Source organism: Pteropus medius, unplaced genomic scaffold, assembly GCF_902729225.1.
Source record: "Pteropus medius unplaced genomic scaffold, Ma_sr-lr_union100, whole genome shotgun sequence".
In the NCBI taxonomy this organism is placed as follows: domain Eukaryota; kingdom Metazoa; phylum Chordata; class Mammalia; order Chiroptera; family Pteropodidae; genus Pteropus; species Pteropus medius.
In genome coordinates, this window is record NW_024355205.1 from 1,870,632 (window position 1) to 1,897,309 (window position 26,678).

Sequence of the window (26,678 nt, forward strand, 5' to 3'; positions counted from 1 at the left end):
CTAACGATAGAGAGGTGCCTATCAGGGGCCCCAGGCATCCCATATATGCACAGTGCAAGTGAGCTCCAGGTGTAGCAGATGCTGGCATAATCATTTCTTTATTATTGAATATGATGGGAACATTTGTGAAATGTAGGTATCTTAGACTTACAGAAATTGAACATCCCGAAGACATCGGAGAAGTTTAATATAAGCAGTACTTTTTAAAATCATGAATTTAACTTTTCACTGTTCACTCACGTCTGTTATCTCCCTTGAGCCTCCCATTTTGTCATTTTATGTTTTTATACCATTATTAGATTTCCTGGAAGTCAAACCCTCCTGCAAACACATTCTCTCTTCAAAGGCTTGAGGTGTACAGAAGACATGTGACCCTGGGTTCTGAGCAGACTGCATGACTTTGAAAATGTAATTTTGAGATGATTCACCCAAACTGGAAAAAGTCAGTGTGCTGCGAGCCCCTGGGACCTCGAGTTTGTTCCGCGGCTTCCCACAACACATGACATCGGTGCCGTTTCTAACTTCTTCGTGGTTTCCAAAAATGCTTTCCCATAGATTTACTTATCGTGATAATCACATAAGATAAATATTGTTATATTCCTGCTTTGTGGAGGGAAAAACTGAGGCCTGGAGATGTTAAATAACCTGCCTCTAGACATAGGTAATAAGAGAAGAAGTTGAGACTCGAAGCCCAGCCTTTTGGTACTAGGGTCAAGTTCTGTCCCCAGAGGATACTGCCAGCCATTCCCAGAGCAGGGAAAAAGCTGTTACGAACTTGCAGCATTTGGCAAAGGGCTCTCTGTCCTCTGCTCTAGCTTAGTTCCCAGTCCCTATTCCTGTTCACAAGGTCCTGAGTTGTCCCTTGCTTGGAGTCTGCATCATCAACCCACCCAGACCTCTGCTTCTGGGCCCTCAGTGGGGCTGTTCTTTCTGCTTTGTCCAGGCTCTTGTGATGTGCCCTCCCTGCGTGCCTGCAGAATCCCAGTGGGATATTCATTCAGGATCCTAGGGGCCAAAATCAGCTTTCCAGGCTTTGAAGGAGCAGGCAGTATACCTGGGGTCCTTGGCTGGCTTCAGGTAGTCAGAGGAGAGGTTGTAGTCATTTTGGGTGGTAGTCACTCCCTCACTCTCCCCCAGTTAGAGCTTCTACTTCACCTTGTGATTCAGATGACACAATAAGGCTGGGATAGGATAAACCCAGGATTGGGTGTGGGACACCAAGCCCCATCAATGGCTGTTTCTGTGGCTTCCTGGCATTCGTGTCTTCTGTATTATAAGACTGGGCAGGCTGGGCCTATGGCCAGCCTTGTGTGTAGCCTTGTTGGCTCAGAACTCTTTTGTAGAAGGTGCAGCAGAGCCAGGTGGGAAGGGAGAGAGCCAGAAACCCAGTCTCAGCCTCACTCACTTGCTTCCTAAATTTGATGGCTCTCATTAAATTTGGTGACATGTGCCTGTGCCTATAGCTATGTGAGGAGAACAGCCCAGACCTTTATCTCTTTCTGGAAAGGACTTGTGAATGTGGCTGTCATTTTAATTTCTAGAAGAGCTATGTGTAGACTACTCCTAGTTGCCTTTCTGGTGAGATTTGACAGGGGCCAAGGTGTAGGAGCCCGGGTCAGGTGTATTTGTCAAGAAGATGCATGGAATGGAGACCTTGAAGTTTTCAGATCTGAACAAGGACTGTGACTCTGGTTTATCTTTATGAGCAACCCCCACAAGGGATTTTAACAAGCTCACAGTCTTCAGATATTGTGGTAAAATATACATAATGTAAAATCATCAACTTAACCTTTCTAAGAATACAGTTCAATGATATTAAATACATTCTTAATGTTGTGCCACCATCACCACTGTCCATCTCCAGGACTCTTTTCACCTTATAAAACTGAAACTCTGTACCCATTAAACAGTAACCCCCCATTTCTCTCTCTCTCCAGCACCCAGTAGCCACCATTCTACTCTCTTTATGACTTAGGCTACCCTAGGTTCCTCATATAAGTAGAGTCATATAATATTTGTCCTTTTGTGACTGTCTTATTTCACTTAGCATAAGGTCCTCCAGGTTTATCCATGGGATGTCTCATGTTGTAGCACGTATCAAAATTCTGTTTTTAAAAAAGCTGAATAGTATTTTATCTGTCCATCTATTACATTTCTTTATCCATTTATCTATTGATGGGTATTTAGGTTGCTTCCACCTCTTGGGCATTGTGAATAGGGCTGCACTGAACATGGGTGTGCAAATATTGCTTCAAGATCCTACTTTCAATTCTTTTGGGTATATTTTCAGAAGTGGATCACTTGGGTTTTGAGCCATTTTCTGCCCAGGAGCATGGCCCCTGGGGTCAGACTACCTAGATTTAAGTCCTGGCTCTACCTTTTACTAGTCTGGGGCCTTAGACAAGTGACTTAATCTTTCCCACCTCCGTTTTCTCATCTGTAAAATGGTGACAAAGGGTTGTGGTGAGGATTAAATATGTTAGTATGTATAAAGCTCTAGGAATACTGCTTGGCTTGTGGTAAGTGCAATATATGTTTTAGAGATGCTACAGTTATTATTTTATTGTTATTACTATTATAATCTTTAGATGAGATGTGCTCATAAGTAGTTCTCTAGATTAGATGGATAAGTCCAAAAGCATTTTTTTAAAAGAACCTTTGTAAAATTTCAAAGTGAATCAGAATGTAAAAGGAAGACATTTTTTTCAAACCCTCTGCGTCAATCACAGGTAATTATTATTATTATTATTATTAATGTGTCCTACACATTTTTATATGTATATAGATTTTTTTTATTATACTGTTTTTTAATGTTCTCATTAACAGTATTTGGTGGGCATTTTCTTATGGTATGGAGTATCCTTTGAAACCTGATTTTAATAATTTCATGATATTCTATCATTCAGAAGACAATACATTAAGTATTCTCTTTTGTTTATATTCAGATATTTTCAATATATAATTAATGGGGTGTGAAAGGGACCCCCTGACATCTGACTTCTCTGTGTAGCGAGGATTTAAGGTGGACACTGATGTTGCCATTGTCATCATTTATGTTTGCAAAATCTGTTATGCAATAGAGCTTACCTAGGACCAACAGATCGAAGTTATGCTAGGGCAGCTTTCAGCCCAGTGTAGAGACATTGGATCACAGCTCAACCACGGAATGGCAACTCTTTGAACCTATCATTACTATAGTTATTTAAACAAAGGGTGAATGACCATCTGCTGGAGACATTCCTGCTTTGGGTGGGAGGCTGTTAAAAAAGGATCTCTCAGGAAGGACCATTCTCCAAGATACTTTAAGAAGCTCCTTCATGTGAGGTAGTGTAATGTAATGGGAATAGCATGCATTCTAGCTCAAAGTGACACTGCTACTTGCTCACTGAATGACTTTCGCCCAATAACCTGGGCACCCTTAGCATCCTCTTCTGTACAGTAAAGTGGGTCTGACTGTGACGCTTATGGAGAGCGGCTAGCCTAATTCTTTGCACATAATAGGTGCTCAATAAACAGATAAATTCTTTTTCAGGAGTGTTTATGTCAGCGTAACTGTGTATTAAATTCTGCTCTTATTGGAAGTCTGGTCTCAACTGAACTCCAGGGTGAGGGATCTGGTATTTATGTTGTTTTCTGTCTGTCAGGTATTATGCTGGGCACCTTGGAGTTATTCTCAAGTATAATGGTACCTGGGGTTTCAGTTCATTATTTTCTTTTGGAAGTGAAACAGACTTTCAAAGGCATTCACTTGGTTGGTTTTCAAGACAGTTTTCAGTAAACCGGCTGTAAGGGGTACGTGACACCCTCAGACATGCGGCACTTTGTGAGTGCCACGTACATTCCTGTGCTCACTTTCCCTCCTGGAGGATATGTACTTAACACAGTGTTAGATGTAGAGGAAATGAGCAAGAGTTGGATTTCAAACAGTCCCTTGGATGAAATCTCTAGTCACACACATTCACACAAAGTTTATGCTGCACGCTATATTTCCCGAATTGTCAAACCAGGGTAAGGCATTCCCACCAGAGCACCTCCTGCTTTCATAAGAAAATTCTTGCCCTCTGGTTCCCTGTGGCTTTCAGGAAAGCCTTTTGTTTAAACAAAGGAATCAGCCCACTGGTATCTGGGTGAACACATGCTTCCTACTGAGATGGAAATGATCTAAATCAAAAGGAACATGGGTTTCTTTTTTTCTCCTCTTTTATTCTTCTCATCCATCTGAAGTAGCTAGTGACTTACTTGCAAAGGGTTGAAGTGTAGACATGTCTGCATCTCTGCTTTTTGGGAACTGTTTGCTTCTGTCCTGGCAGGCGTTATTTAAAATAAATCCTGAGGAAGTAGAGAAGTGGGAAGATGAAGCGGGGATGTATTGGGTGGTGACTGAGATTGGAGCTGTGGAGGGAAAGAGACTCTCTGTGCAGCAACTTAGGGACACTAAGCGTCACTCAGTAGACCTCAGCATCCTCCTCTGCAGGGCGGGTGGTCTCTCAAGTTCCTTCCTGCCTTATCGTTCCCGCAAAGTCCTTATCTTTTCTGGGAATCTAGCTGGGCATCATGTGTCCCATGGGCCTCTACTTCCACTTGGGATTTTCACAGCATCACAAACCGTAGAAGTGAACTTGTTCTTTTGTCGTCACTAGAATTTAGGATTGAATTGCAAACTGAATTGGAGAAGGCGATGATTAGAGGAAAGGGAGACCATGTATGTTTGTGTTTATGCATGTGTGTTTGTGTGTATGCACTAATTTGTACATTGCATTTGTGCACGTGTGTTTGTGCATTGTATGTGTGCATGTGTTTGTGTGTGAATATATGTTTGTGCATTATGTATTTACATGTATGTTTTCTGTGTATTTGTGCATGTGTATGTTTGGCATGCATGTGTGAGTCGGTCTGTTTGGGGAAGTGTGTGCACATGTCTGCATCTCTGCTTTTTGGGAACTGTTTGCTTCTGTCCTGGCAGGCGTTATTTAAAATAAATCCTGAGGAAGTAGAGAAGTGGGAAGATGAAGCGGGGATGTATTGGGTGGTGATTGGGCGGGGGTGGTGATTGGGCGGGGATGTAAGGGTATAGTGTATACACTTCCCCTGTTTGGGGAAGTGTATACACTATATCTATGTGTATAGAGGTGTAAAAGGGGTGGGGTCCTAACCAATCCCTAGTATTCTGAAAGCCTTTTGATTTATTTTTTGCCTTCCTTGGATATATTTCTTCTCAAAGGCATTATAGGTCATAATTTTTGCCCTGTGGTGATCCCAGAGGAAGCCAATCATTGATCTATCCATCAAAGGTTTCTATGTCTGTTTGGTTGACAGCCCTGGAGAGAGGCCACACTTACCCTTCTGGACTCTCACTAGAGACCCTCCTTAGGCAGGGGAGGCTTCCAGTCCATAGTCTGAGCGGCCCTTCCTGAGACGTTCATCCTAGCCAGGGCTTGGATCATGATGGATACTAAAAAATGCCGATCGAATTACAAAATGACTTTTTTTTTTCCTGCCTCTCAGAGGGAAGACTAATAAAGACTAATAAAGCAGTAGTTTGGGTGGAGAGAACAGATCTAGTGGGTGGCATATGCCTTTTGTACAGTCTTCAAATACAGGTGTTGGGATGGTAGAAAATGATTGATGGGGCTTTTCTGAAAATACGGGTGGATGTACATTCTCTTGCTGAAAGGTAATTAAGTATTTGTATATGCATGTGACAGCACAATAGAGAGGGAAGGCTTCAAAAATGATTTATTATATGGATGCAGCACACTTTCTTTAATTATTCACAATAAAATTTTTATATCTACCCCTTATTGAACGTTTGCTGTATGCCAGGTGCGGTGCTAGGAATTTTACATGCATTATCATTTTTATTTTTAGATATTTAGTTTTTTCCCAGTTTTTTCTCTATTATAATAGTGCTTAGATGAATATCTTTGCACATAACTTTTTGCCTGATTGATGACATCCTGTTTAGAGTGGATTTGTTTAAGCACAATTACTGGGCATGAAATTTAAAAAAAAAATACTCTTGAAACACATTGCAGCATTGCTTTAGTGCCGTGTTATACTCCCACACAGAGGAGGCACAAGCCTATGCCTACTTCCTCCTGAAGACTTGGAAAAATCAGTCTTTTGTTAAAGTAGAGGTATCGGACTGCTGCATAAATAGAAGTCCCGAAAGTTTAGGTAAATGCCTGACAAAGTTAATTCTAGAGACTTGGAAAAGAAGACAACAGCTCTTTTACTGGGCTTCCACGTGTTGTAAGTTAGAGGCATTCTGCTGGAAAGGGAAAATGCTTGGCTTTATTCTCATGGAGAGGGGATGTTTTCCCGAGGGCTCTAAGGTCCGTCCTGGTTTATGACAGCTTTTTATCTTTCCTCTGCTCATCTCTGAGCATTTCACTCTTAAGTTGGCTGTATCTCAGGAGATGGGATGAGATCCTGCCCTGAGAAATGCCTGAGTCTGGGCCAAGCTTGGGATCTGAGGAGGGCCTCTCCTTTGGGAGGTTGGCTGCTGTGCCCCTCCCTTGGTCTCCCTGCCAGGCCTCTGTGTGGCATGCCCTGAGGCTTGGTTGTCATCCTTTAGAAGGAATATGTGGACAGATGGAAGGATATATATTCAGAAACAAATCTGTGTGTACAAAGAAACCAGAGCCCCAACTGGCCTTGGGTTTTCCAGTGGAATTTGTGTTTCCTCCATCCAGACCCAGTTTAAAGACATGGGTTCAGTTCCATGCTAGCTGACAAGTATGTACTGGGTACCTTCTCTCTGTGCCAGCCATTATCCTAGTCACTGGAGACAGGAGAGCGAATAGACAGACCAAGTCCTGCCACATAGAGCTCACACGTCTTCTGGGGGCAGAGGAGGGGTGGGGAGAAACACTAAAGGAGGGGCTGCAGCCCCTTAGCTGCTGATAAGTGCGCTATCCAGGGGTGGAGCTGGAGCAGGGAGGGGATAGAGAGTGATGGGGCGGGTGGGAAGATGGAGGTGATATTTTCCCTGGGGTAGTCAGAGAAGGGCTCTTGACATTTCAGTAGAGATTTGAAGGAAGCAAGGGAGTAAGACATGAATGTTCGGGGGCAGTCAAAGGATGAATATTCCAGGTGGAAGCAACAGCAAGCGCAAAGGGGTGCGAGTGTGTTTGGTGCGTTCTGTGACAGTGAGGAGGCTGTGGCAAGAAAGGAATGAGTGAGGGGGAGAAGGCAGAGGAGGGTGGCATAGGGCTGGGGAGGAGGGGCATTGTGGATGGCCCTGTGTGCCGCAATACAGACGCGGGGTTCTATGTCAAATGTATTGCAAAGCCCTTGGAGGGTTGATAGCAGCGCAACCAGCCATGTGATCTGATGTCCTGTTTGAAGAGGCTGGCTCTAGCTCTGGTTTAGCAGTTGGCAGGGGTGGGACACTGAGCAGCTACTGCCACGGTCTAGGTGGTAGAGGATGGCGGTAGCCATAGGGAGTGAGAAGTGGCCTATTTGGGAGCACGCACTGTAGGAGGGTCGACGTTTGCCTTCACTCGGTCCCTGGCAGTAGAGCTCTGTCCGGCAGAGGCCTGGGCAGCTCTTTGGCACCCTTCCCTTCCCCAGGGAACTTCTAAAATAGTCTGGAGTGAGAACTTCTAAAATAGTCTGGAGTTTTTGTGTTTTGTTTTTAGAATCTTAAACTCCAGGTCTCGGTCACAGTTTTTAATAATCCCTACATCTATCTTCTTTTGGAAAGATGCTCACCTCTCAAACTGGCATGACTCTTTCTCTCCAAGTTCTTTCTTCAACAGGAAATGCAGTGGCAGTCCAACATGGCAACCTGGACTTGAGCCAGAATCATCTGTTTTTTTTCCTCCATGCCAAGTATTCCGCTGGATGGGAACTTAAGAAAAAAGCACAAAACCAGGAACCACCTGCTGGAGCTCCCCAACTATACCGTCAGACCAGGAAACATTTAACAGACAATCGTCAGGATGCATTTTGAATTCCTGTCAGCTTTAACACCTGTTAGACTTCCTTCTAGGGCTTTGCATTATTAATAATATTAGTAAATGAACCAAGAAACATTTTCCAGTGTAACAGGAAGGTCCTCGTTAGACCAGTGCTCAGGAGACCGTGGTTTTCATTCCAGCTCTGCCAGAAGTGTGCCTGCAAGTGTTCATCCTTGCTTCTTAACTTTAACGTGAGTCCTAGACAGCTCGATGCCTCTCAGTTTTAATATCTTACAGTTCTAAGTAAGAGTATGAATAAGAAATGAGGAGCAGAGATGACTGATGAAACCAAAACTCTGGTCTTCAGGGGAGAGATTCCTTCAAGTGGTAGCCCAGGTCTGAATTTAGGGCAAACCCCTGTGTGCCAGTGTTCGGAGCCTCCACATTTATTATTTTCAAGATATGAGGCTGTTTGACTTGACTTGTTCTGTTAAAGGAAAGATGAGCATACTGAAGGCAAGAATAAGAAAATAAATCTTCTTCCATGAAAGGAGAATCATCTCTGATAGCTGTGTATTCTGCAAAAGGACCTAATTTGATCACCATTACTCTAGCCTATCAATGCTATGTCAATGAGACTGTGTGTCTGGCTTGAGTTTTTGCATCTCAGAAGAAAAATTAATGAGTGTAGGACAATTACCTATGCAAAAGATGGCTGTTTTCTCCAGTTCCAGCCTTCTCTTTTCCCCTTCATTTCCTGTTTTGTTATAATTTATAGTCTTGCCTGTCCCCTGCAGTGGCTTTGGTGTTAGGTTTTACTGAGTAAACAAGTGGCTGGCTTCCAAAAATTACATGACAGTCTTAGTCCAGGCTCAAGCTAGGTCAGGTAAGCCCGATGCCTTTCTCTCTTCTTACCTACAAGTTAACATGTTCTCCCAGGCGTAGGAGGATGGGAGACCCAAGGATTCACCTTTAGAAAGTCCCTTTCTGCTCTCACTTTGTTTTCCTTTTCTCTCGGTATGCCTGCTGCATATTTATTGTGAAATTCATTCATACATTGATGAATGTGGTTCGTGTTTTTTAGAATGCATTCTTACTAAGAGGAAATCGTGTGCTTTACATTGAGGAGTGGATTACACTCTTTCAAATTAACCATTTCCCAGCAGGTTACCAGTCCAGACATGCATCATTGTTTCAGTGATGTTGTGGCAATTGATAGTGTTTTTAATGCTGTGGTTGAAAGAACCCATGTTCCCGTAATTCTTTTCCTGCTGCATTATGAGAAGCTGTCCCAAGCTCAGGGCTTTGTTGCTTTTTTGAGCCTGGCATTGTTCTGGATCTTTGTCTGACAGGCTGCGTGACGCAATAGGAACCCTTCTATGTTAGGTGACTCTGTCTGTACTAGTGGCACTGCTGTGTTGGGAAACAGAACTCGTACTTTGTGTTTTCAGATTAGTTCCCTGGCTTTGTTCTTTGAGCTGACTTAAATCAGTTGGACTAGTCAGCAGTTGTCAGGTTCTTTTGGGAACTATTTCTAGGCTCAACCATTGGAAATAGGTAAAGACAGAGTACCTAAGCAGGGAATACTAGAGTACTCTAGAGCAGCGGTCCCCAACCTTTTTGGAACCAGGGACTGGTGCTCCTATGAGAATCTAATGCCTGATGATCTGAGGCGGAGCTGAGGCGGTGACGCTAGCTCTGGGGAGCTGCTGCAAATACAGATGAAGCTTCACTCTCTTGCCCACCGCTCACCTCTTGCTGTGCAGCCCAGTTCCTAACAGGCCACAGACTGGTACTGGTCTGCAGCACTGGTTTGGGGATCCCTGCTCTAGAGTACTTAAATAGAGCAAACTACTCTGTACTTCTTGTTGAGTACATTGTCTTCCAAAGTGCAGTGTGTATAGTAGGTGCTCTGTAAAGAAGTTGACTACTTGATTTAATCTTGTTCTTTGGTTAAATGATAATTGTGACTTGGAAGTGATGATGATAATGGAATCGTTTGAGAAGCCAGTGGCAGTGTCTGAGATGGATTCTTCCTCGGGCCCCATTCATTCTATTTGCAGACTTACTACCTTCTTATCTCATATATACATCTCGAATCTGCCCACTTCTCTCTGCCCCCATCACCACTACTCTAGGCCATCACTGCTTTGTCACACCTAGATAATACATGTCAAATTCTTAGCACAGAGCCTGGCACATAGTGAGTGCTCAATAAGGGGTAGATATGTTTATTGTGAGTCACTGAAGAAAGGGTGGTACATCTATATGAAGTAACATTTCTTGATTTAAACTTTTCAGAGGCTTCCCATCACCTTTAGGATAAATATCAAACTTGCTTCTTTTGCCGTGGCACATCAGGCTCACTGACTTGCGACCTGTGAAGCTTCTGCCCACCCCAGGGCCTTCACGTGTGCTGTTCCTTCTGCTCAGAGTGCCCTTTCCTTCTTCTCTCATCCTTACTTTTTCTCGTCCTTAAGATTTTAGCTTAAATGTCACTTCAGTGAGGCCTTTCCTGACTAATATAAGTTCTCTCTTATTATTCTCCATCAGAAATTCCATCTGATTCCTTTATATCCCTTTCATGACCTGAAACGATATCTCTCTCTTTGTTTACTTCTTTATTGACTGTCTTTCCCACTAGACCCTAAATTCCATGAGTGCTGGGACCATGGTAAACACCGTCTGCATGGCATATGGTTGGTGCTGGAAAAACATGGTCAATGTTTGTTTAATGAATGAACAGAAAACTGGATGCTAATCATAATAGCCATATAGATAATAATAGATAATAATGGTAATGATGGGTTAGGCAGATGGCTGTCATGTACCAAACTCTACACTCTGTGTTTTGTGTTCATTATCTCATTTAGCCATTCCACGGTTCAAAACATATTCATCTGATGAGGAAATGAGCCATCAAATAGGTCAACTGGCTCAGCTATTGAATCCAAACCAAAGGGAGTTGGTCTGCTACTTGATGCCCTGTGGAGATTAAGCCAAATCCCACTCAGATACAGGACATGGACAGAGGCTTCACCCTGAGGAAAGATGAGGGGTGGGAAGGCATTCGAGATCTGTGGCTACCCTTGGAGTTGCACTATGCCCAGTAGCATCTACTTTCTGAGAACTTTGTTTTGTGTTCTGAGCTTGAGTGAACATGGGGTGACTCAACAATACTGTATTTATTTAAATAAATAAAATATCCTCCCTCAGAGGGCTCAGCGGGCTCAGTGGGGAAGGACAGGAAAACTGGCTGGCAAAGAAAGGTCATTTTTTCCATAGTCGAGCATGTTCTAGAAGTGTCTCATGAGGAGACCGGTATGTTTAAGTTTTAGAAAAGGTGGAAGAGTGGAGGGGACCAACATTAAGAGGATGTGAGAGAAAGTTAGGTGCTTGGGTCTAGCCTCTGAGGAATATTTTAAGTGTTCTTACTAAAAAGGGCAAAAGTGCTGGGGAGTGATCTGAATCTGAGAATGAAAGGTGAAGAGTGATTCCCTTCAGCAGATAGCTGGGCTCATTCCCTGCCACTAGCTGTTCTGGGACGTCATCACTGATGCACTTTCTCTTCAGTGCCGACTTCTGTTTTCCACTTGGATGCTGCAGCTGCCAATCACCAGCGGGGCCAGCCGGCCTCATTCTATTTCTGGCCACTGCAGTAGCTGAGCTTACAGTAGCCTTTACTTTGAGTTACAGCCTCTTCTAACTCCATATTCACAGGAATCTAGGGCCTCACCCTCCTTCACCTAAGGAAATCTTGTTTAAAATTAAAATTACTTTCTGCTACCTAATCTGTCTTTTGACTAAGACTGAATTTCCTAATTCTTGCCGTTAACTGAAGGGAACTCTTTAGAAGCTCAGTCCCATGATAATAACAGCCAACATTCATCACACGCTTACTATGTACCAGGCACTGTGCCGAAGCTCTTTCTACAACAACCCAGCGATGTCAGTACTATTTATTGGTCTCTGTTTTACAAATGAGGCTGTGGGAGCACAGAATGATTATCTGAGGAGCCCAAGGTTATACACCTAGCAAGTGGTGGTGCCAGGAATTGTACTCAAGAAGAGTGGCTCTTGGACTTTCTCCCTTCAACACTGTGCTAGGCGGCGTGTCCTGCCAGAGGCAGCCATGAGAACCCGGAGCTACCAAATGCATCACCTTCCCTATTTAGAACAAGCAGCTCAACTGTTGGACTCTTCAGTCTTTGCGGGCCAGTTTTGTTCAGTGTATTGGATTTGCTGGCTGACTCTGGCACTCTATGAATTCTTATAGCACAGATGCCTGCGTCACACAATCTGGCACTCCATCCAGTGTGACCGTACTGCCATCTCGAGTCATTTCCAAATATGTATATCTTTTCTCCCCATCTGGACTGCAAGATATTTATGAACAGAGTGCATGCTTGTTTTTCTCTGCTTTCCCCAGGGCACCTGACATATCAGTGGGTGCTTAGAAGTGCTTTAATGCCACTTAGCCCAACTAGGGGACAGAGTAGCCTCCTCTTAAGTGGCAGCCTTTTACAGGTGAATTAAACTTGCATTAGACCTGTATTAACAAGCCCTTATCTCCGTAGAACAAATGTGGTTTGCTTTAGCAACCATCAAGAAGAGGAAAACATCACCTGTAGACTCCAGAACCTGATTTCTGGGAGTGTTTCAGGGTCTTGGCCATCTTGTACATTTTATATTGGCCTCTTTGTATCAGGCATCTTTGTGTTGTATAATTCTGAAGTGAGTGCTGTTCTCAGTAATCTGTTCAAAAGACAACCAAATTGTTCTGAGCCTGAACCTGGTTTGCACGACAGAGCCTTGGGGTCTAATCTGCCAGGTTGTTTCCATTTGGTTTTGCTGCGAATGGATTGGCACACCTGCTTGTTTGAGAAGTAGCACAGGCTGCTTGATGGGTTAGGGGGTGGTAGCTGGTGCAGCCTTGGAGGGAAGGTGGCAATGCATGCTTCAGAGTGGTACTTTTAATTTTTTTTTCTCATTTTGACCAAAGAATACTCAGACATTGTTTTTAGCTTGCCTCATCCTTGGCTTACCTTGGATGAGGAGAGTTAAAAGCTAAATTACAGCCATCTGGGAGCTCCCTGTGCTTCTGGAGCGGAATGCCTCTGTGGATACCTTCCATTTGAAAGGATTTTATTGGTTTTTCTTGGATCAGACCTCTTTTTTTGATTATCCTTGGATGAGAAATGCATGCTTATTACTTGTCATTGTGCATGCTGATGCTGGCTATGCTAAGGTACCTTTGTGGCAGGAGAGAGAACGGAAGCCAGTGACAGGCTAAATAACCTTTAGCAAGAGGTGACCTCACCCTGGCAGTGCCTGCCCCTAGGCAGATTTTTAAGACTGGCAGGTTGCCTCTTCGCCTTTCTCCTGCTACCCAAGAGAGTATGAAAGGGTAAGGGCATCATGGGCAAATGCTCCGCTAAATTGCGTGGCCAGGAAACTTACAAAAGAGAAAGAATGCCAGGTAAAAGTGGTATTTAGTTTCGGGTGCAGACATTCTAGGGGAACTTGTTGGCAAAGGCTAACTCAGTGACTGAGCCAAAGGGGTGGGCCATCGGTCTGGGTCTCTTTGAGGTTCTGGTACAACTTCTTTCCCAGTTCAGATTTCTCTGGGCTTCTTTTGTTTACAGTGGATGCCACTGAGACCACTTGAAAGACTGACCTGTGCTGAGCAAAGAGTGAGCGTGCTTATTGTCAGGGCACCCCTGTCGTGTTCTTCAGACTCATACACTCTCCAAAGCAGACAGAGTCCCAAAGGGCTTCCCAGATGAGGATCTGGTGATGGCTTTGCCTAGATCAGACACCTTCACCCCTTTACTGTACTTGGTCATTGCAACTTTCATGTTTCTAAGGGGGTGGGGGGAGGTGCTCAGAGTGCACAGAGCACTGAACTGTGAGAGCCCAGAAGGCAGGACGAGGGAGGCAGAAAGCAGTCATGTTCTTGCTGATTTCTGTAGCTAAAGCCTGTTTCTTTCACCCAAGGATTGGCAGTACTGGGATAAGATTAACAAGTGTGCGTGTGTGTGTGTGCGTGTGTGTGTGTGCGCGCGTGTGTGTGCGCGCGCGCACGTACTCATTGGGAGGTGGGTGGGACAGATGTTAAAAATGTTCGAAATATTTTGTAACGTATTACCAATCGGATGTGAAACTGGCTCTGCTTCCACACTGGTTCATACTGGCTAAACATAAGCTCTGCTGAAATAACAGTCAGCTTTTATGTATATGTGTGTTAGTCTGTTAGGGCTGCAGCAACAAAGTACCACAGATGGGGGGCGGGGGTGGGGAGCTTAAACAACAGAATTCATTTCCTCACAGTTCTGGAGGCTGGAAGTTTGAGATCAAGGTATTAGTAGGGTTGGTTTCTTCTGAAGCCTCTCTCCTTGGCTTTTAGCTGGCTGTCTCCTCCCTGTGTCTTCACACCGTTTTCCCTCTGTGCTTATCTGTGTCCTAATCTCTTCTTATGAGGACACAAGTCATATTGGAGTAGGGCTCACCCTCATGAATTCTTTTACCTTAATTATCTCTTTAAAGTCCCTGTCTCCAAATATAGTCATAATCTGAGGTATTGGGGGTTAGGACTTCAACATATGAATTTTGGGAGACACAGTTCAGCCCATACACTTATTATGTGTTTAGTGTGAGTAACGGACATCATGGCTCCTACTATGTACTGGAGAACTCTGTGTGGACCATCTCCTCTGATCCCTGCTTTGGACTCTGAAGGTCGAGTGCAAGTTCTAGCCCTGCCACTTTAGAACTTGCACTGGACATCCTGAGTCCAAAGCCATGCGCCGAGCCTCTCTGCAGCCTCTGAAGTAATGGCTCTCCCCAAGTTTCTCACTGGCAATGATGTCATCGAATAGTTTGGGGAAAGGTACATTCTCAGTTTATCGACGAGGAGAAGATATTGAGGTGCTGCTCTTTTACACTCACAACTGGTTCCTATCACACCCTGGAATGAGAGGCTTTCCTTCATCTGTGTGCCAACTGTCAACCTTGCTATGTGGGAAGGAGGTTCTCCAGGTGACACTCTGTTACTAGAGTGTCTGAGGAAAACAGGCCACAAGTTACAACTGGATGAAAATGGACAGCTGATGTCTTTGTGGGTCCTCATGTGATAGTGGGTGAGGCAGGCCCAACAGCTACAGGTTTGATTCTGTCAGTGCTTGGAGCCGCTTTCACAGCTGGCTTCTCTGATCAAAGATGTCCCTTTGCCTGGAGCCTTCCTTCTGGTGCTCCTCCTTCCTTCTGACCAAGCTGAGATGCAATGACAGCCTGTTTATAGGACTACCTACTTGCTTGGTTGTTTGTAGGGCCCTTGGCCCTTCCTAATGAAAGCTTAAGACTTTACCATACAATTATGTAGGAGGTCCTGGTTACTTTGAAAGCATTTCCCACTGTCTCCTTGAAGTTAAATAGCTTTGCTCTGTAATAATTATGTGGTCTTAGTTGGCTGAGGCAAAGGGCGAGGAGTGGGTTTTGGGGCTAGATAAGGTTTTGGTTCTCAGTGTTAAGACATGTGAGACAAGTATTGTTCTACATTCCTCCTTCTTTCTCTTCTCTTTTGTTCCTTAATCCAACTGGTCAGACCTCCATCGGTCTATCCTGTTAGTACCCTGACATTAATTCTGAGCTTTCAAATTATTCACTTTTCTCCTGTCAGCATGTTAGGTGACTAACACCCTTCTTTCCACCTTCATTGTTGTCATCAGGATTTACCCACTGCTAGGTACATGCTCCCTTCTTAAGAGTTCAGATAATCTATCCAAACACTGGGCGAGCCAGCTGTGTTGTCAGAGGCAGGGCCCTGGGCTCTCAGAACACTGAGTCCACAGTAGCTCTTGACCCTTACCTCGACTGAAGGCATCTCTCCAGAGTGCCAGAGAAAACATTTTCAAATCACTCAGGTCTTGGGGTTTTATTTTCCTGTGTTACCTGCTTTTCTGGTACTGTTTACCTCAGTTGGCCTTGGACACTCCCCCTGTCTTCAGAATCCTGCCAGACTAAAAATCTGTTTCTTTTCAGAAATTCAGCTGATTTGTTTCATTTCAGTTTCTTATCTGTTAAGTTGAAATAATGGACTCCTATTAATTAAAAATAGTATGTGGTAAAATCCCTTTAAAGTTATTTCCGTCTATCAATGTTTCCATTGTCTTAGCTGTATATGTACATAATGATGTAACTTGATCACAGCCATCTAACTTGATAAATGCTTTATGGGTAATGGGATGAAGAGTTTCATTTTCCTCTTCAGATTTTTCTGAGTTGCTTAATTAAAAAATAATAATATATGTCATCTCTGCAGAAATCAATAAAGTCATTCCAAAATAGTGAATATATAAGTAAATATATATATCAGCTCAACTATTCCTTCAACAGAGCTGTGTTGAGCAGGTGGGCATTGACTACCGTTGGCCACAAAGCCCTGAGAGTAGAGGGCCCCAGGACTGTGTGGCCTCAGATTATTTCCTATTTATTAAATCTTTTGTCTGCTTGTGGCTGGATTTTATTTCGACCCACTGGCCTACTTTCCTTTAGGTCCTGAATTGTTCACCTGAGCTCCTTTATGTGGCTGCTTTATCTTTTCTGCCTGCTAAGTCACATGAAGAGGTCCTCCCAGGCAAATATAAATTTTTACTGGAATAGCAGCCACCGGTTGGAAAAGTACTTTCTCTTCCCAATTAATACTGTTTTCTAAAATGAAATATGCCCCTTATCAAACTTCCACTTCAAACCACAGGGAGGAACAAGGGGAAGCTTTTGCCTCACTGCCCAAGATAAGGCGCTTGCTATATTGTGCAGAAAATTTAATTAGGCAAAATGAGACAATTGGAACTGCGTCCTGCCCTAAGGAGGAAAGGAAATTAACCTCTGCGTGCCACAGCCGGGGCCCAAGGTCATGTTCAATTGTGTTCTGATCAGGCAAGCTACTTCCTGAGCTGGAGAGAGAATGTGTCAGTTCATAAACACTCTCCACATGCAAGACAGATGCTACTCTGACAGGCTCTTAGTCACTCTCTTCTTCTGTGTGTTTGGTAGGGAAGGGCACATTTCTCACATACCTTCAGCAGATCACAGTTTTCCAGGAGCAAAGCCAAGTACTCCCATCCTTTGAGAGCTGACCCAGGAAGAGATATTCTGCCAACTTCTGCTCTTTGGTTGGGCAATCTTGGAGAGTTGGTTGGATGAGTATGAGGGAGGTGGTTGAGTCGGAGTCACCCTATTTATTTCATCACCATCTACGTTAAACAAAGGGTTTGTGTTTGCAATACTCTCCTGATGAAACTGAGTGTCTCAGGAAAAACCATCTGACTAAATCCCGTTGTAATAGCTGATCCTTTGAACCCTGTTTGATCTTAATTTCCTCTAGAGTTTGTTACATAGAACCTCATAACTATGCAGAAGGTATTTACACAAAAATCAAACTCTTCTTTAAAGAAGTTTTTGATTCTAAGGTAAGCCATTTGAACTTGGCCCTCTTGGATAATTTTCTCAACCACTGTAACAGGGTGTTTCAAAGACATTCCAAAGAAACATGGCAAAAGGCTGTATTTTTAATATAATTCATTATTCAAGTGTCTAAGGCATGCTTCTCTGCATCCAGGCCTAGAGTGGGGAGCATATAGAGGGAGGTGGAGATGAAAGAAGGGGATAGAGAAGATGAAACTTTGCATCCCAGAATGTACGATTCTTCATCTGGAAAAAGAGGCAGGAAGAGTCAGAGCCTGCCTCTCCAGAAAGAAAGTCAGATAGTGGGTGTATTAGCTAGGGTTCTCCAGAAAAACAGAACCAATAGGATATATACTGTCACAGTATGGTGTAATCACATAATGCCTTGTCCATCTCCTCGCTGACCATTGGCAGGACTACATATTACACATCAATCACTCTATCTCTAGTGACTGGCACAGGTCCTGACAAATCACGGGTGTAGCTCGAAATCTGGCTGTCCTTCCCCTCCCCCTAATCAGTTTTCCCCTTCTCTAGTAACAGAACCGTTAACTTTTAACTGGACCTAAGGCTGCCAAGAGTAAAAGAGAAGATCTATTATGAGGAATTGGCCACACACTTATGGAAGCTGAGAAATCCCAAGATCTGCAATCAGCAAGTTGGAAACAGGAGAGTCAGTGGTGCAGTTCCAATCTAAAAGCCAGCAGGCTTGAGATTCGAGAAGAGCTAGTATTTCACTTCGAGTCCAAAGGCAGTCAAATACTGATGTCCTACTTCAACAGTCAGGCAGCAGGAGTTCCCTCTTACTCAGCTTTTTTGTTCTATTCGGGTCTTCAATTGATTGGATGAGGCCCAGGCACGTTAGGGAGGGCCATCTGCTTTACTCAGTCTACTGATTCAAATGTTAATCTCATTTAGAAACCCTTCCCAGATACATCCAGAATAGTATTTGACCGAATGTCTGGGTACCCTGTGGCCCAGTCAAGTTGACACATAAAACCATCACAGTGGGGTTATCTATTTTAAGGGTGCCCTCCTTTCTTCTCTTCAACAGATCCTAAGCATATAATTTCAGCTACTATAACCCAAATCCAAAATAAGAATTTCTCACATAACAGCCCCTCTGAAAGGAGTCTGGCAGCTCCACAGTGTCTAGGTTGCAGGATCCTCTATCTTGTTGCACCCCCATCTCTAGGATGTTGTCCTTGCCTACATGGCCCAATATGGCCTCACTCCCATCAGAATTCACACAAAAAGGAGCGACTCGGAGAATTGCACCATGGGAATCACTTCCATCATATCCCACTGACCAGAACTTAATTACATAGCCACATTTAACTGCAAGGGAGACTGGGAAATGTAGTTTTTATTTTTGGCAACCATTTTAGTCCAGCTAAAAGTGAATGGTTCTGTTTACCAATGCTGAGGAGGGGAGGGACAGCCAGATTTCGAGCTACACCTGTGATTTGTTGAGACCTGTGCCAGGCACTGGAGATAGAGCCGCGTGTAAGATTCAGTCCTGCCAATGGTCAGAGGGGAGGTAGACAAGGTACTTGCTACCACACAGGGTAGTATGTCCTAACACTGGGGTAAACACAGGCAGCCAAGCTAGAACGAGACGGTCAAAGAAAGCTTCCCAGTGAGCCTCTGTCAATATTTTAAAGAACTGTATTAAGACCTGTATTTTCCCTTCTTTGGCAGTCAAATTGAATTCAGAAATTCTGAATTCAGATCTTTGTACTTAATGCCAAGTAAGGAGATCCGAAATATTCCTGGAAGGATGAATTCAAAACAAGTAGGATTCCTTCCCTTTTACTGTCTTTTTCTCTTTCTGCCTTCTCCCATCTGTTTAATCTAGATTAAGGAGTTCTGCAGCCCTGGCAGGAATACAGGTATCTTTTCTTGTTATCCTGTACATGTAGAGCCTTTGTGGGCTTTGTGCAAGATGTCCTTTAAAGAGTTTCAGGGTGGGGGCTGGGGGAGGATTGATATACAGAGAGCTCTTACGTGACGTGGTGAACAAACAGCAAACATGCGTTTCGTTTCCATTAGCCAGAGAGCATTTTATTTCCACTAGAAATGGGAGCAGACGTGAAAGCAATTAGTGTTAGTGGGTTTATGGTGACGTCTCTGGAACCAGAAAAATCCTGGGGCCAGATGTCTGCACTTCACTGGTTCTTTGTTCAGAGAATATTCGTGAGTTATTTCTACTCTGCCCATCCCACCTCCTGCCAAAAAGACCAAAAATATCACAGTTAAGAGAACATAATATTCTTTGAATAACAGAGGCAGAAGGCCTGTTTTTTGGAAATAGAGAAGGCCGCCTCAGAAGTTGGGAGGGGAGGTTAAGAGTGGCAAGAAAAATCCTCACCAGCACCCTCCTGGCGCCAGAACCCTTCATGCCATTTATCCATCAGTCGGAGCCAGGGCTTGGAGCAGAGATAAATAGTAGGCATGGTGAACTCTCAGCCTACCTTCTACTCTTCTTCGTTCACTTTTTCTTCAACCCTGTCTTAATCCACTCCTAACACATGTAGAGTAGGAAAGTAGGAACAACAGCAGAAATAAAATCTCTGAAGATCCTTTCCTCCCCATCTACACTAGAATAATGTGATCTCAGTTTTACTCCTTCTCAAGCTTTGAAATGACTATTGTTACTCACCATGACTGCCAAAGCGCTGGAATCTACCACTTCAATACTTTCCAGTGTAGATGTTCTTTCACTTTATAACCTCGTTCTTTCTCTGAGGGCTTATAATATGTTTTTGTCATTGATTGTCTATATTACACTGTCCAGTTCAGGAGCCACTGGCAACATGTGGCTATTAAGCACTTGAAATGTAGCCATTCCAAACTGAGATGTACTGTAAGTGTAAAATACATACTGGATTTCAAAGATTTAGCTTGAAAGCATAATATAATATATCTCAATTTTTTATGCTGACTACATGTTGGTAATATTTTAGATATATTGGGTTAGGTAAAATGTGTTATTAAAATTAATTCCATCAAGAATTCTAAACATCAAAATAAAAAAATATTAAGAGGCAAAATGTAATTCTACCTGCTTCTTTTTACTTTTTCATATGGTTATTAGAAAATGTAAAAATTACATGTGTGCCTTGCATTTCAGCTTGCGTTATACTTCTATTGGGACAATGCTTGTCTATGATATCTTTTAAAATGTTTTAGAGCTATATTTTTTAAGTTATTGAAAATGCCTTTAAAAACCTTCCAAAACTTGGAAAGTCTTTAAAAGTAAAGCTGAGACTTTTCGAACCCTTGTAAGAAGAAAGTTGGATAGCCAACAGAGATTTCATGGAATTGGATATCGATTTCATAGAAATGGATAGAAACTTAATTACCTTCAGGAAGCACACAATGATGTAAGTAAACAAATGAGATATGCCTGAGGTTATACAATAGGGAATGGTGGGGCTTGGAGTTCACTGGGATGAAGTACCTATGTAAAGGCATCCAAATTCAAAAATTTTAAATGCAAGGTGCTCCATAAGCACTGTCTTCAGGTGGACTTTGGCCCAGAGAAATCCAGCATGCTTTAAATCTTTAAAACAAACTGTTTTACACTACAGATCCCATGAAAATTACCCTTTGTAGACAATTCACATCAAGCTTTATAAATTGGAATTTCTTTTTTAAATCTGGAAATGATATCTTTAATTTTACATCCAAGTCCATAAATAGGCTCCACTCGATGGCTTACATGTTCTTTTACTGAGAACGTGGCTAACCATTAACTCGTATTGACTGAGTTCATATTCTGGGAGATGCCAAGATAGTGTTGTCTCATTGAGTTCATGTAACAACCCTGTGAGTTTGATTGTATCTTCATTTTCATTGAGGCTTAGGGAAACTAAGCCATCCACTTGGTCATAGCAAGAAAGTGGCAGAACTGAGATTCAAGCCCACATGCTTTGGATGCTGCTGTCATAATCTATGAACGCAAGGTCTCAAAGTTCTACTCCTATGTTTTCTTCTAAAAGTTTTTGTTTTAGCTCCTACATTTAGGTCTTTGATCCATTTTGAATTAATTTTTGCATATAGCATGAGGTAAAAGTCCAACTTCATTTTTCTGCATATGGATATCCAGTTGTCCTAGCATCGCTTATTGAAAAAAGTATTCTTTCCCCATTGAATGGTCTTGACGCCCTTGTTGAAAATCCACTAACCACTAGTGTAAGGGTTTTTTTCTGAATTCTCAATTCTATTTCATTGATCTATTTGTCTCTTCTTTTCTCAGCACCACACCTTCTTGATTACAGTAGCCTTCTAGTAAGCTTGAAATCATGACGTGTAAGTATTCCAACTATGTTCTCTTTCAAGATTGCTTTTTCTATTCTGGATGCCTTGCATTTCCATGTGAATTTTAGGCTCAGCTTGTCAATTTGAACAAAAGAAGGTATTTGTTAAGAATTGTGTGAATCCATTGATCAATCTGGGTAGTACTGTATCCTAACAATATTAAGTCCTCTGATCCATGGACACAGGGTGTCTTTCTAGTTACGTGAGTCTTCTCTAATTTCTTTCAGCAATAATTGTTTAGTTTTCAGAGTATAAGATTTATATTTCTTATAGTTATTTCTAGATGTTTTATCCTTTTCTGATGCTATTATAAATAGACTTGTTTTCCTAATTTAATTTTTGGATTGTTCATTTTTCTGCAAAATTTTAAACAGCCTCACACCATCCAGAATACTGATGTGACATTCTACCTGTAAGTACCTAAGGTAACATCTGTTACTTTCTTTCTTTCTTCCTTCCCTTCCTGCTTCCTTTCCTTCCCAATTAGCCACCATGCCAACTATTGGACCCATAACAATTAATAAGAATTCTCTGCTCTCATCCACTATACAATCTAGACTCAGATTTCTTTGATTGTCTCTAAAATATCTTCTCATGGTTGGCCTTCTTAAATCAAGATCCAGAAAGCCTCTCTGCTTTTATACCTGGTAATGCTATCTTTTGAGTCTGCTCCATTTTCTAATGGTCTCTCTTTTCACTTTTTCATGCATAGAGGATTAAAATTTATATTATTCAAGGACAGTGCATCTCTAACCTCACACAAAGCTAACATCTGTAGTCAGACAATCCTCATTAAATGGACCTCGGATCCCTCTCGCCTCATTTCATATAAATAAATTTAGAACATAAAATTATTTTCTCCAGTATTAGGGCCACTGACCTACACAAGTGTATGATGCTGCTGCTGGCTCTCAAGCACCTGTTGAAGGATAATCTTTGCTGAAGATGTTGGACAGAGCATCATTGTTTCTTATCCTCACCCCAAATACTTGAGCATCAACAGCTAATAGTGACGACGAAGGCTCTTGCTCATCTCATTTTACTTAATGGGGTGGAGAGCTAGATTCTCCCAGTCCCACATAAAAATTTCTCACTGTGGGCCTCTCATGCCCCCACTTCTCATCCCATCCCTCTAATCACCAGGTGTGCTTTTCTCTCTGTTCTTCCAAGATTCTCTCCTCTTCCCTTAATTTAAAGTGTTGATCTGGAAGTGAGACACAAGTCTGCAATTAGGGTCAAAGTAGGGCTTACAAGTGAAAAAAATCTCTTGGGAGTTTTTATGTGGCATGTGCCTAAAAACACCCACTTCTGTGTTTTTTTCCATTGCCAGCACTCTGTTCTAACAAAATTTGTGCTCTTTTAAACACCATATGCTTGTGGATTACTCCTAACTTATATTGTTCTTGGAGGGGAAGGCAATTCAAAATATTTCCCCACCCAGTATGGCCGGGCATCAAGCCATCAGCACAGAAGCCACCTTGGAGCTGGAATAGGGTCTTGTCTGTACAGTTGCCAGTCCTTCAAGTTACTGGACCATGGGGTGGTGAGGAGGGTTCCTGGGTGATGGGAGATCCTCAGGATTCTCAGGGCAGCAGCTATTTACCAACTGATAAATGCATGTTTTAATTGTTTTCCACCTCCAATGGGACTGCCTGGATTGGTTGTGCCCTGGCTGGATATTGGCTCAGGCACTGTGCACATTTCAGTGTAATAGCTTGTACTGTGTCCATTCTAGATTTCCACCTTCCATCAAGTCTTTTGTTCTCTTTCTCCAAATAGAGCAGAAGGCAAGAGGTCTTACTCTTCAAAGCAAAAGTTGATATTTCCATGGTTTCTTCAATTGTAATCCCTTCAGGATGAAACTCATCTTCTTAGTGGATGTGTGAACAACTGTGTGAAGGATTTTAGGAGAAAGAGAAACATGCCCTGGCCTTCCCAAAGGGAGCATGCCATCAAAGACATCAGGTCTCTCTCCAGGCACAGTGGCTAGCATGTTTAGTCTCAAGATCAGATCTCCCTGGAATGAACCCTTAGCTGGACCTGGAATTCTCCTGGGGCCCATAGACCAGGGAGAACATAAGCTTGTGTGGATAGAGACCCAGGGAAGGTCTCTAGCTTTCTTTGCTCATAGCTTGGAACTAACTTGGGTGGGGATGAGAGTGGCTCATGTTTATGCCAAGAACGTTTCTTTTTTTGGTGGGGGAGCAAAGACCAGGGGCTCATGAAACCTCACCCTGTGGTGGCTTCTCAAATGGAAGGGGCTAACATTTATGGATGAGTACCGGTAGCTGGTCACTTTATGTAAGTTATCTTTAGGATTCACTCCTCGAGATCTTACTTTCTTCATTTTACTGATGAGGAGGCTAAATCCCTGAGAGGTTAACATTCTTATCTGAGTTTGCACAGCTACTAAAGGTCAGGTCTGACATCTGTCCAACTTCTAAGCCAACCAGCCCATGACATTGCAAAATCTGAATTTCTGGATAATTCATTAATCTATTGTATTACAAGAAAGTAAACACAAGATTCCCCTATCTGAGGCAAGGCCATGACATATGAGTTTTATTGAGTGATTTGTAGGCTTGTTATCATGTACCCAGTGCCTCTTGGCAGAGGGCCATGGCTGTCGTGCTGCTGGATATGCTCATTCCTGTTTAACCTCCTTCTCCCTCCTAAAACCTAGGCTCCCCATTGTAAGGGTTGTTTTTTCCTTTCTGAATAAAAATTATAATTTTAATTATTCATTTTTGAATTGATAATGTAGTCATCTGATTCAAAATTCAAAGAGCGCAAAAGCAGATGCACTGAAACTGCCCCCTCCTGTTCCTTACGCTGAGCTGCCGACTTTTCTGCCTAGAGACAACCAATGCCACCAGTTATCAGTGTTCCCTTCCAGAGACATTTTACGTAAACATAAGTGAATAAACATTTATGCTCTTCATTCTATACTATGCATGTTAATTCTGCATCTTGCCTTTTCTGTCTAACTTTCCATATCATGTATGAAGAACTTCCCCTTTTTTGTGTGTGAAATACAATATATATATAAAATCATGAAAAAGATAATACTTAAATGCAATTAAAGTAAACCTTTAAAAACAGGCTACATATTTGTTTATTAGTTAGCTAGCTAGCAAAGTACCCGTAAATTATTTCTTTAAGAAATTGGCGAAGGGAAAAATAAAAAGAATTTGGCCAAGGGAAAGAAAGTGCTATTTTTTTAGTGTCCAAATCAATTGAATGAGTAATGACACCCCTACCAAAAAAAAAATTTGTTTTAAATCAAATTTATTCAATTAAAAAAAAAAAAGTTTGAAACTCAAGCACTGGTTAGCATTATAAAGAAGAGAAATGCTTCAGTAAGTTTTGGTGTCACCAGATTCCAGATAAATGAGAGAGGGAGAAGATTGTATTTTTATGGTACTCATTGCTCCACCTTGGGTGGAGAGCCTGGGTGGAGCTGTGCTGTTGCAGGGGCCCACGGGATCTTTCCACAAGGACAGTGTGCGTGGGAGCATGGCCACAGAAAGGCTCTGCCATTTCTCACATCTTTTTTCCTCTGGAAAGCTCTTTCAGTTCTTTAGTCTTATTCACCTCCCTCATCTGCTCTCCTGTTACTCCAATGTGAAATGGCCCAGGGGCAAAACACACTGACCAGAAGCAAGAAGATGCAAGCTGCATACATGGTCAGCAGAATTGTTTTGCCCCACCAGAGTGGTCCCCAGTCTAACAAATTTCAAGACCTTAAGTCGTTCCCCCCACATGCCATGGGCAAACCTGTTCACCAACTATCTATTAAAAATAACTGTATATCAACCATTTTTAAAAAACAAACTCCACGACATCCACTGGTACAATAATATCACAACCATCATTAGTATTTATTGAGCACTTACTATGCCGCAGACCCTGTGTTAAGTTCTTGAGATGGTTCTCTCAGATCTTCAAGGAAGTTGATTCTCTTATGATTCCATCTAACGCATGAAGAAACTGAGCCTTAGAGAGGCAAAGTTACTTGTCCAAATAAGTGGTAAAGCTTCGAGGTCAGATTCAGTCTTTGATTTGGTTCTCCTTCATATTCTCTACTGCAGCTCCACTGGCACCATCAGGATGTGCTAGTTAAGATTGCCGAAAGTTAAGTCCATTTCTCATCTCTTACCTTTAAAAGAAAAAAAATCTAATGTTCACCATCCTTTATAAAAGTAACTCTGCATATTCTTGAAAACTATAATTAAGTATTCTTTTTTTCTTTCCTCCTTTTGGACCCTTTCCTCCTTTCCTTGCTGGGTTAATTTCAAGCAACAGAGATTCATTGAAGATAGTCATTATACCAGGACATTGGTGGTCACCAAGAAGTGGATATGGTTCCTGATTGTTCTAAAGGATTTCACTATCTGGTTAATAATAGCTAGCACTTATTAATTACTTACTATTCAAGGCACTGCACTAAGTGGATTACATGAATTACCTCATTTAATTCTCATAACTATGAGGTAGATATTTATACCAATTTTATATGAAACAAAAAATAAATGGAAGCTCAGGAGATTTGAGGGCAATTGCTCACCGTTATAGAGTTCACAGGTGGTTGGGAGCTTCACTATTACACATGAAAATATGACTAAGAATTCCAGATGTTATATAATAAAGGCTCAGAAAGTTATAATTGGCTCAGGCAGCAAGTATTAGAGAGGAAAATACTCAAGATTTGGGGTCCACGGGAAAGATGTTTCAGAGGAGATGAAACTTAAGTTAGCCCTTGGTGGGTTGGGGTGGGGGCAGGGGCAGTTTGACACAATGGGGACTAGGGAAGAAAGGAGCAAAGGTATGAGGGGGAAAGTGCCTGGTGAGGATGAACGTGTTTGCACTTGAGGATTTAGCAGAGGGAAAGTAGAGAACCCCTTTGCAGAGGTAAATCATGGCCGAGGCATGAAAATCTCAAATGTCATACACTGAGCAATGGCAAAAGTTAGGTTTCTAAACAGA

The 26,678-nt window shown here is 42.5% G+C and overlaps 1 protein-coding gene across 3 annotated transcripts in view; it reads left to right on the forward strand.

Moving 5' to 3' along the window:
- The window catches only part of GFOD1 (Gfo/Idh/MocA-like oxidoreductase domain containing 1), a 97,993-nt gene that overhangs the window by 49,728 nt on the left and 21,587 nt on the right, over positions 1-26,678 (forward strand). The window contains exons 1-2 of one of the 3 annotated variants that reach the window (XM_039857975.1): positions 21,314-21,332; positions 21,631-21,683. The exons of the other annotated variants lie outside the window; for them this stretch is intronic. Coding sequence (XP_039713909.1) covers positions 21,677-21,683 — 7 coding nt within the window. The 5' untranslated portion in view covers positions 21,314-21,332; positions 21,631-21,676. Of the gene's footprint in view, positions 1-21,313; positions 21,333-21,630; positions 21,684-26,678 lie in introns of those variants that run through there. 3 annotated transcript variants of the gene reach the window in all.